This window comes from Mycteria americana, chromosome 4 (assembly GCF_035582795.1).
Source record: "Mycteria americana isolate JAX WOST 10 ecotype Jacksonville Zoo and Gardens chromosome 4, USCA_MyAme_1.0, whole genome shotgun sequence".
In the NCBI taxonomy this organism is placed as follows: Eukaryota; Metazoa; Chordata; class Aves; order Ciconiiformes; family Ciconiidae; genus Mycteria; species Mycteria americana.
Genome location: NC_134368.1, coordinates 34,960,169 through 34,971,299, shown reverse-complemented (window position 1 = coordinate 34,971,299; position 11,131 = coordinate 34,960,169). Strand labels below are relative to the sequence as shown.

At 35.5% G+C, this 11,131-nt stretch overlaps 1 protein-coding gene across 17 annotated transcripts in view; it reads right to left on the bottom strand.

The window, feature by feature from the left end:
- Positions 1 to 1,824: 1,824 nt before the first annotated feature.
- The window catches only part of PCM1 (pericentriolar material 1), a 45,073-nt gene continuing 35,766 nt past the window's right edge, over positions 1,825 to 11,131 (bottom strand). For 13 of the 17 annotated variants that reach the window (XM_075500161.1, XM_075500168.1, XM_075500163.1 and 10 more), the window contains 9 exons: positions 10,840 to 11,037; positions 8,454 to 8,513; positions 6,493 to 6,631; positions 5,593 to 5,741; positions 5,019 to 5,094; positions 3,678 to 3,928; positions 3,375 to 3,467; positions 3,133 to 3,256; positions 1,825 to 1,908 (listed from right to left, as the gene is read on the bottom strand). In XM_075500161.1, coding sequence (XP_075356276.1) covers positions 1,883 to 1,908; positions 3,133 to 3,256; positions 3,375 to 3,467; positions 3,678 to 3,928; positions 5,019 to 5,094; positions 5,593 to 5,741; positions 6,493 to 6,631; positions 8,454 to 8,513; positions 10,840 to 11,037 — 1,116 coding nt within the window. In that variant the 3' untranslated portion in view covers positions 1,825 to 1,882. The remainder of the gene's footprint in view (positions 1,909 to 3,132; positions 3,257 to 3,374; positions 3,468 to 3,677; positions 3,929 to 5,018; positions 5,095 to 5,592; positions 5,742 to 6,492; positions 6,632 to 8,453; positions 8,514 to 10,839; positions 11,038 to 11,131) is intronic. The other 4 variants (XM_075500165.1, XM_075500166.1, XM_075500176.1 and 1 more) reach the window with 2 other exon arrangements.

Genomic DNA, 11,131 nt, shown 5'->3' with positions numbered 1-11,131 from the left:
ATACTACTGCATGAATATGCAAAGTTGTATAGAATGGGTGAAGGCTTCTTTTGAAATAAGTTTGTTAGTTATGTTCTTCAAAGTTTACCACTGAAGGCTTAAGTTTTCTTTGAACTCTGTGCTGTTATGTGAGATGGTATCCTGTAGTAGGTAACTACAGTTCAAAATACTACTATTGCAGCAAAAGCAACCTGACGTTACTATGGGTTTTGTACTATCTTAATGCTTAGATTTTGTGAATGCTGTAAGTAGCTTTGGAGCATGAATCATTTCAAGTTAAAAGGGGATATAATGATCTGAGTAAAATAAAGTTTCAAAAGCAATGTTGCAAGAAGCAACAGAGCAAGAATTCAGGAATGGTGTGTGCTCATGCTGTTTCTTGAGCTTAGAGTTTAATGATTTACCATATAAATGAGATTTGTCTCAAATATGCACAAATCTTGTTCTACTTTAGGAAAATGTCCTCTTTCAGGTCTCCTAAATGATTCTTGAGTGAAGTTAGTGATTAAAACTTTCACTTTGTTTCACTTTCACAGCTTTGCCTGCCACAAGGTTATTTCCTCTGTCCTCAAAATTGTAAAGTTTTTCCTGCATGCAGTATCACCACGAGTTTAAAGCCTGCACAGTAACTAAACTGTCTTCAAACCTTTTAATATACTTTTGCGTTTACAATCATACCTCTCATCTCCAAGCTGACATTTCAAAATTCACCCATAAAACCTGGAGAGACTCAAACTAAAAAAAAAAAAAAAAAAAAAAGGAAATCACAGTGGAGTCACTCATTTTATTCAAACTTCAGGCATATTTAGGCTTCACTGTCACTAGACAGTCTCCCACAGCATATAGCCATATTGAAGATGACCATTGCTTTTTAACTACTTTGAGAAAAGCCTTGTCTTTAAGGTAAACAGGACCTCAAGAAGGCAGCAGATATGCCGAATAAGCTATTTCTAGCTCAATTTTATGACTTACTGTTATTAGCAACTCTGATCTGAAAAAGTAAAGAAAATTTTTGTTCTGGTTCAAGTTTTTCAATCTACTTTTCTACAAACCTAATTCTACCTTAGGTGCTGACTTTAACTGTTTTTTTTAAACATTAATTTCCTAAATTTCTTCCTTTCTACATGAAAACTCTTCACAAAGTCAAATACTTTAGGAACAGATTCTACAGGCTTTCAATGCAGCAATTGTAAGTGTTACATGTGAAAGGATACTGACATTTTCAGACAGGTTTATCCCTTTGCACATTGAAAGTACAAAACAGAAAATGCAGAAAAATACAGATGGTTTCTGCAGTTAACTACAAAACCAGAGTATTTACTTCACCTCAGATAAATCTGCTGATAGAAATTAATTCCACAGGCCACAAATTTTTTTTTTTTTTTTACTGACCAGCTATACATAGGCTATAAAGGCAAACTCAGTGGAACAAAAGTCTCTTGTCCCAGGAAAGCTAGCAGTGTTTCTCTGAAGAGAAGTAACAAACTGCTACAAGCATGCCAACACTTAAAGTCAGTTAACTTCCAACAACAAACTCTGCATACCATTTTGTAAGCCAGAGGAAAATTTTTCAAAAGACAAATTTACAGACAAGTCCAAACTTTATTTAAAACTACAATTTTAAGATTACTAAACAAGTCACAATAAAAAATAAAAAAAGATTAAGACAGAAAAAGAACAGTGCAGTAAAACTGAATAGAAGAGGATTCAGTTCCAGCTGTTCAAACTGCCCCAGGCAGAAGTTAGCATACCTATCCTAAGAGGCAGTGTGTCAAAAATTTTACATTTTTATACACTTCCAGAATTCTGGGAAATTAGTGCTGATCTTCCATATGCATTTGTATACATGGAGTTTATAAATGCAGCTATCTTCAGATTGTTCTCATGCACTTTGAGCTCCAAAAGTTTCTGTAAAATAAGAGTATACTCATTATTGTCTAGCAGCTACAAGGCATCAAACACTACTCTTGACCACATTTCAACTCCTTGTTGAAATCCATTAAAGCACCTTGAGGAAACATTTCATCCTCACGTTTTTTTCCCAAGCATTTTGAGCCATGGCTTACTTGAACAGCTACAGCCACCCCCCATACACAGATGAAGAAGGGCTTAGTTGCTAGCTACCAATTTTGTGTGGCATGGCATTCTTAGCCACTGTTCCTACACCAGGCATATGCATCAGTATTCACCAAACTGACACGACAGATGTCTGCTAGGATAGCTATGACAAGCCGAATAGTGATGGGCAGTGAATAAAATGGAAGGAAAGATGCACCTTCCTTCACACTCTATTCTTAAAATTCTATGCTGTCACTACAGCTGCATTAAAAAAAAAAAAAGCATTCTCATCAGCTTATACTGTTTGAGGAATTGGAACCCACCACACTAGCAGAGAACTAGTACCATCAGAATATCCAGTTCATGCATTTATATATGCCATTACTATACCCTCCACTGGAGAACTACAAGCCTAACAATAGAACAGAAGCCTCTAATACCATAACTTGTGTCAACATTAAATTAAAAAAAGAAAAGTTTCTTTGACCTGCATTACCATTAAGTTTTTGTGCTGCATAAATACTGTTTCACAAAAGTGACAAATATTTATTGCTGTCATACACACTGAAAGTTTTTTCTACCTCATGGTATGCTTCATATGAAAAATAATTTTCTTTTCCCTGAAGACATATTTTACTATTCTGAAAAGTCTCTTGGACTTCTCTATTACAAAAACACTCAGCAGTCTGTCAGCACATTATATTGAGTATTATTAAATCAGATAACAGCAATTAGAACTTACAATATTATTAAAACCAAGCTTCTGTAACAAGAAACAAAAATACGATTCCATTTTAATAAGTTTCAAAACCATTAAGTTATAACATGCATTTTACATATATTAATTTTTATGATTATTAGCCACAGAATCTAACAGAAGTATATATAAGGGACATGGAAGGCAAGATGCCTTCATATCAATACATCATTTTCAAATGCATAACAACAAAAAAGGATATTCTTTCAGCACCACGGTAACTGCTTACTTCAGTCAGTGATAACAAGATTTTAAATTCTAAGCCATTCCAGAGTGTTTTCCCAATAGGTGTAGAGGATTTAGAAAAAAATCTTTACCAGGTTCTTTCAAAGTTTGGGCATCTCCTACTAATTCTTGATCTTGAGCTCCACCTCCATCCAGTAATTCATCAGACAAACTGTTGGTTTGGGCCTCTGTTGCCATTTTCTTCATTAAATCTGCCTTTGTAACAGATAAAGCAAAACTCAACATTCTGGATAATTCTTATTGCTGTCTAGATAATTAAGACATTTAGGCTGTGCACTTCCAAACAACCACCCCACAAACAATAGCAAAATACCTCTGAATACACTGCAAGTTTAAGGGGCAGGTCTTCAACTTTCACAAAGTCATCTTCATCAGATTTTTGACTTACATTTCCAGAACCAGCTTCCTGTTAATAAAAATAGTGACATTTAAGAGAACAGTGCTACTTTGTTTTATTTTCACTCCAAAACTAGATTTATTATAAAGTACATCAAAAAACAATGCCTGTATCAAATTTGCAGATGAAAACTGAACAAGACTGGAAACTAGAAATAACACTGAAATAGAAAAAAGCTTCTCATTTCTCTTGGATGTATCTTAACTGAAATATACGCACATATTCATTCACTAACACAGGTGACTCTGTATCGGGGCTGCCAGCCATGGAGCTTTCAGAACTTGCAGCAGATTTGTTTCCTACACACGTTGTATCTAGTGTTTGAGTTTCATTTACTGGTAAAGATGAGCTTGATTCTTCTGCTTTCATACTGGCTGTTATAAAGGATTCTGGGGTATTGACTGTTAAAGGTGGTGTATTCTCCATGACATTGAGGTAATGAGGTAAAATTGTAGCCACATCTTGTTCACCTAAAACCACAAAACTACATTTTAACTAGGCAGAGATAGTAAAAGATTCTGAGCATACAAAAGTCCCAGATTATTATTTTTTTACAAATTATGATGCAAAGCTACAAATGAGCAATGAAAGCAAATTATAGTCTCTCAGATCAACACAAAGCTGAATGAAATAAAACATCAGTTATTTGTACTCTCATACACTTAAGTATCAGCAATTATCACAAGACAGTACGTGACTTAAAAATTTCTGACTTTATACAGCTTTAAAAAAACAAAAAACAAACAAAACAGAAAACCAAAAAACAACCCCACAAAAAAACAAACAAACAAACAAACAAACAAACCACCCCACAAACCAAAACAACAGCTTCCAGAACTATATGACCTACTGTAAAATATTCATTCTAGGTATAAGGAAATATAAAACAGAACAATAAATTCCTTAATGTTTTGCTGCATTCTTGTGGCAACACAGGATCTACTCAAATACTGCTTTTAGTCTACGAAAAAAGATGAAGAACAAACCCAGTATTTGCAACAGAAAAACACAGGAAAAGAAGGTGGTAACAACAGTTAGATTAGAAGTAACATTCATACCACCTGGTAGTGTTTCTCTCTTCTGACAGAAAAAGATTCCTCTGTTCTTAATCAGTTACAAACACAGCATTACACACAGAAATAAATCTTTAAAATATAACGTTATTTCAATTTGCTAGTAAATGGTAGTAGCAGAAAAAGCATGTACTAGACAAATCTAAACATCAAAATACCGTGACAGACAAATTAACTCTGCTACAGTTGTGTGCCAAGAGCTGCAACAATCAACTGAAATTCATGCTATTGTCAAGCATCAAAACCACATCTACCTAGGTAAGATTATTCCAGTTTTCCTCTTTAAAAGGTTTGCTGTGTCTATATCAATACAGATGTATCTAGTCAACTGATATGGTTCCATGAAAAAAACAGCCCAGTAAACTCTTGCAGATTTGATAATCTTCCTCTTAATTACATATATCCCAGGCACTATCCTAGCTAATTCTCACAGTATGCAAATTCATACAGAAGTGTTAATCTCTCAGTTACTGCATACAAGGCTTACCTTTAACATTAACAGATTCTTGTTCTGATGATAAAATCTCACTGCTTTTTGTCTTACTCAATTCTTGGTTTGAAGTCTATTGGGGAAGGTGAAAACAAGTTAGAACAAATTCTACTAATCAGATTCATAGCTTATTGGCTAACTTACTCTTCCTTGCTAAGTAGAAACACACTGTACATTTACTCCATGTTCTTGTCTTTTCACTAGTTTGAAATAAAGACAGCAAGTTCTACTCTCTATTCATCAGGTAGTCAACAACACTTTAAGAAACTATTAACACCGTTATGTGTGTTTTATCTGAACATTTAATTTTCTTTTCACTCTAGCAGTTCCCAGGTAAACTCTTTGGTTCCACTAAAAAGATCTACTGTTTTAGCTTTTAAAGTAAAATGAAACAAATTCATTTTACAGTAAAATGGAAAGTAAAAATTTAATGTAAAATGAAATAAATTAATTCTTCTTCTTTCATTAGTATGAAAACAGTGCAACAAGAAAAACTGAGGTACGTACAAATATGTACTGAAAAGCTGTACACTGGCTTAGGTTTGTTCTGCATTTACAACTTTGGTGATACCTGTTCATTTTCAGTTGTTGCTTCACTGCTGGCTTGTAGTGACGTCTGCACGTCAACGGGTCCTTCCTCAAATTCTATTTCTTCATCTTCATTCTCATCTTCTCCACTACCATAGTTAGTCAGAGCTTGGGTTTCTGCTTTTGATAAACCTAAAGGCAAATCAACGTAAGACCACCTTCATATTCGTTTTACATATTGACAGAGCCTGACAGAGTAAAAGTCAGGCTGCAAAATCCAAATCCCTTTTGGGAATTTATGGCAATGATCAATTATAACTCTTACTTAAAAACATTCTTTGAAATTAAGATACAGTGATGACTTAATATTCAAAGATCCATATACACCACATAAGCTATATTATGAACAAACACCACTGTGTTGGTGTGAAATACCTAAGTTATTAAACAAGTTGGTGTGAAGAATATAAATATAAGAGAAACCAAGCCATGAGTAGTTGGTGTAAGATGTCAAATAGGACAAAAAAAAAATTATTAAAAAATATGCAAGCTCAAGGAGAAGCATATTAAAAAGAGTCATCATTTAAATGAAAAACTGCACAAAATTTCAGCAGCTTTCATATCATTCAGGTTAAAGGTTGAGAAACTTCAAGTTTAGCTCAGACAGGATATGTAACTTAAACAATGAATCCGATTCTAACGTGTTTTTACAGATCTACTGATTACAAAGAGAAAAAGCTCCTCTAATTGGAATGTTTAAACCTTGACACAATACTGTGTCAAGGGTTAAACAGTACTGGAAAACTTTCACTGGAAAAGACGTGACTAGAAAATCTGTGAGAGATGTTACACAGCAGTACTTCATGCAAATCTTGTTGTAAAATTAGTTGGTCAACACTACAGCGAAAGCACTGAATTAATGAGCTATATAAAAATCACTTACTTATTGCCACTGGACCACTTTCACTTTCCTCATCTTCCTCTTGATCAGATGCATCAGACCTAATACGTTCAGGAACTCCATTACCATCATACATTTCTGAGTCCTGTACTTGTTTAACAGTTTCAGTCTCATCCTTGTCCTAGGAAAACAAGGAATACTGTACAATTTCATGTTTGTTTATCTAAAGATTAAGTTATGGTTTCTGCATCAAGGAGTCACCTTTGTTTCTCAAAAATAAAAAAATCTACAGACTAAAAATTAATGTTTAAGTAGTTCTTAAGGCCTTGAAATGACTACTGCAAAGCTACTCCTGAAACAGAGCATCAGAACCTACTAGAAGAGATCACGTGCAGACATAGCTATCAAGGACATCATAACTGAGTATTTCATTATCTGAAAAGCTTCACACCGATCATCATGCTCGCTTACAAAAAATTTCTTTAAATTAGATTTGTCATTATCAAGAGGAAGAAAGACACACCTGCATTATTACCTTCTAGCGACTTCCCTGCTTCTCCTAAATGATCTCTAGTAAAAATTAAGAATATTCCTAACTGCACCTTCCCATTTCTTTAACAATAGCTACTCAGCAGTTTCTCTGCTGAATGATTTGCTAAATACCTTGAGTGAATAAACTCTTCTACACTACAGCAACCATACAAGACTCTTCTACACTACAGCAACCATAACAAGTGACATACTGCTTCCCACTTTTACTTCCAAAGCAGTGTGAGAGAAACTCTAAGCCCTAGAAGAAAGCACTGACTCTATGCCCATTTAGGAAAGCATTGACTCTATGCCCATTTAGGAAAGCATTCCACATTGTACTTAGTACATTACCTCTATCTTTCCCTTGGTTGGAAAAAGCTGAACATTCCAGCAGAAAATACAAAACTTCATATACATCCTCTCTCCCCAAACACAATGATTTTAGTGGTTTTCAAAACAAACTTAAAGAGAAAAGGGAGAAATTTTGGGCGCTAACATTTAATACTCAGACTTTGACTCTGAGGACCTCAAATACCATAGAATCATACAATCACAGAACCATTTAGGTTGGAAAAGACCTGTGCCCCAACTCAGAACATCTGCATTCTCCTTAAGATGAAAAGTAAAACAACTTATTCCATACCATTTAAAAAGAAAATGTTAATTGCTAAAAACAGTTAAGCACCATCTCTATGCACTCTCCTTGCTATTTAGTTCTTCAACGAATTACTACATTCTCAATGCTCTGAGCTGCAAGTGCAGGCAACAACCCCAGACCAAATCCTACAATAAACACCTTCAGAACAGGTCTTCTCTTTTTTCTTTAAAATACAGAAAATGAATACTAAAAGGAAAAGCAAGATACTACCCTAAAGCTGCTCAGCAAGTATGACAAATTATTCCATCTCGGTTGCATAGCATTCAACATAAACTTTGCTCTTTTTAGACTTCCACATTGTCAGTCCTAAAGCAAAGCTCATTTTACATGAAGGTCACCAATAATAAGCAGAAAAGCATCTTTAATACTATCTTTGTTTATCTGAATGCACTTCTTGAAAGGTAACAAGATAAAGTTTTATAAGAAATGCATCAAACAGTCTTTATGCTGGTAGTGGATCTGCAGTAGAAACAGGAATAAAACCAAGAGCAATCAAGGAACTGATATCCAAGTCATGTTTACTGAATGCATATAATAACAAAGACTTATTGATGAAGGCAGGATTTTTTGGTAGTCATTTCCCAGACCGTCAACTCAAATTAAAAAAGGGAAATTATAATTTATTTTGTTACTTTGATAAAGTAAATCACTGAAAATAACAGAAAGGAGATAAACCCCATGATGTTTAATAAATTTATAAACATTAGGAAATGGGCTGCTTACAGATACTGGATTTATATGACAGAAAACAGTAAGACTAAGTGATCTGTGAAATCATCTGAGGAATAAAGACAGTTGAGAAGCATAAACATACTTTGTCCTCATCGACATCTTCAGCAGATGAACAAACATCCACCTGGAGACCTTTTTTTGCCTAGAAGAAACACAAACTGTCTTCAATTCTAAACTGAAATAACTTTGAAATACTGATCCAAACTAGGGCTTCATGAAAGCCTGGCTGAAACGCCAATCTTACCAAGAATTGCTATCTCAAAACAGGAGTAAGCCACAGAAACTTCTATACTATGAGAGATGTTTACACAGATGTCTTCAAAATTTTAGAGTTGCAAAAAATTATAAAAAACTGTGCTAGCCCTTTTTATTTAAACAATTATGTTTACATGGGCTAATTCTCCAGTCTGCGGTTGAATCATATAGAATTAGATATACCAGCTCCTGTCAAGACAGAGAGCTGTGTTCTTCAGTGTGGAATCTAAAACCAGCTAGCTTCCTGGACTCAAGACAGCCACAAAATCGAAGAGGATCAGATGCGCCTGCATCAGGATCCCAGATCTGAAAGCTGTGAGAAGACCACCTAGACATAACTGTGCAGGTCTGTACAAGTAGCCAGGACCTACCAGTTCTGGCTCATCTCTGGCTCTGTTGAATCTGAACTGCTGCCACAGCAACAAGGCAAACATTGACCTTAACCCTAATTCTGTCTTCCAGGAGAGGAGAAGAAATGCCAGATCTAAGTTGGCTCCATGCATTCTCATAGCAGTGTATAAACCAATCCTTTTTGTAACAAAGACCCAATGAGCAACCTCACACAAAACAGGAAGTCATGTCCAAATCCTTCTGGATTCAGAGTGTTTCTCTGGCCTCTTTACAAGGTACTCTGCAGTCTCTCTCACACTAGCCATATTACTGGTATATCTAAGTTGAACTATCTTGAAAAGTAGCTGATGATATGCTTAAAACTACTTATAGGACTTCATGACAGATTCACAAAATACCTTCCATTGACATTTTAAAATAAGAATGAGTTAAGGGTTTGCTTTGGTATTTGTGTTTCTAAAAGAAAATTGAAAGGACACTGAAGTCATAACTATACTATACAAGAAAAAGCACTGAGGTACACACTTGATCGATTTAAGTACATGACCATGATCTGTTTTAGTGTTTGTTTTGTAAACAGTTCATGTAACTAAAAAAAAAAGCTATGTTCCTAAAAACTGCAATACTAAAATTAAAAATGGTGATGTAATGTCTTTAATAGTGTAAACAGTGCAAAAAAACCCCAAAACTTGCTTTGTTAGAGCAGAATACATACTAGAGTCTCAAATATTTCTGAAAAGTTTATATATATTTTACACTCCAGTTCTGAAAAGTGATACTTTCTACATATACCAAGAAGCCAACTATTTGATGACTTCATGGGACTTATTCAAGATAGGTAAAGCTGGTGCCTAACTAAGCTACTGCAAGGAAAGCTGTAGGCATAACTGGAGAGATGATAAACTGGGACCCCCACATGTCAAAATATTTAGCTGGGATAGAGTTAAATTTCTTCATAGTAGCTGGCATGGGGCTATGTTTTGGACTTGTGATGAAAACAGTGTTGATAACACAGGGATGTTTTCGTTACTGCTGAGCAGGGCTTACACAGAGTCAAGGCCTTTTCTGCTTCTCACCCCACCCCACCAGTGAGTAGGCTGGGGGTGCACAAGAAGCTGGGAGGGGGCACAGCTGGGACAGCTGACCCCAACTGGCCAAAGGGATATTCCATACCATATGACGTCATGCTCAGCATATAAAGCTGGGGGAAGAAGAAAGAAGGGGGGGACGTTCGGAGTGATGGCATTTGTCTTCCCAAGTAACTATTACACGATGGAGCCCTGCTTTCCTGGAGATGGCTAAACATCTCCCTGCCAATGGGAAATAGTGAATGAATTCCTTGTTTTGCTTTGCTTGGGTGTGTGGCTTTTGCTTTCCCTATTAAACTGTCTTTATCTCAACCCATGAGTTTTCTCACTTTTACCCTTCTGATTCTCTCCCCCATTCCCCCGGGGGGGCAGTGAGCAAGTGGCTGTGTGCTGCTTAGCTGCCTACCGGGGTTAAACCACAACAACTACTCAATGGCCCCACATGTTAATACTATTTCAACGCTTGACTATTCCTTCCTATGTGCACATATAACCATTAAAACATTTCCTCTGAATTACCAACAACGAATCTACACAATTAGATATCTGTAATAGACACTCATCTATAATACAGGACATCTCCCTTACTGAGGAAAACTAGTTCATGCTTCTACACAAGCAATACTGTGACTACACACCACTAATCTGTAAAAAATATGTAGATATGGTTTTTATCTATATATACAACGTATGAACGTAATCAAAGTAGTTTAGGAAATGCAGATTTAGGAAACTCAGAAAAGCTACATTTTTCAAAAATGTAATAAAACAAACCTCTTTAGCATAAGACTGTATCACTTCAGTAGTTTCTGTTTTTCTTTTACATCTCTGCTTTACAGAAATACTGTTGTTGTCCAAGTCTTGCATGAGTTTAAAAAAGGCTAATTCATTAAATAACACTTCAGAGATCTCCACAAGAAGATCCTCCCCACAATCTTTTAATTTTCTACCAGCAAATTTTGCCAGTGAATCCTGTGAAGAGAAATAATTCTTCAGTTTTTGAAACAGGCTTTCAAACTTCAAAGACTAGGTATCTGTCATATTCTTAATAACTCAAAATGAGTTA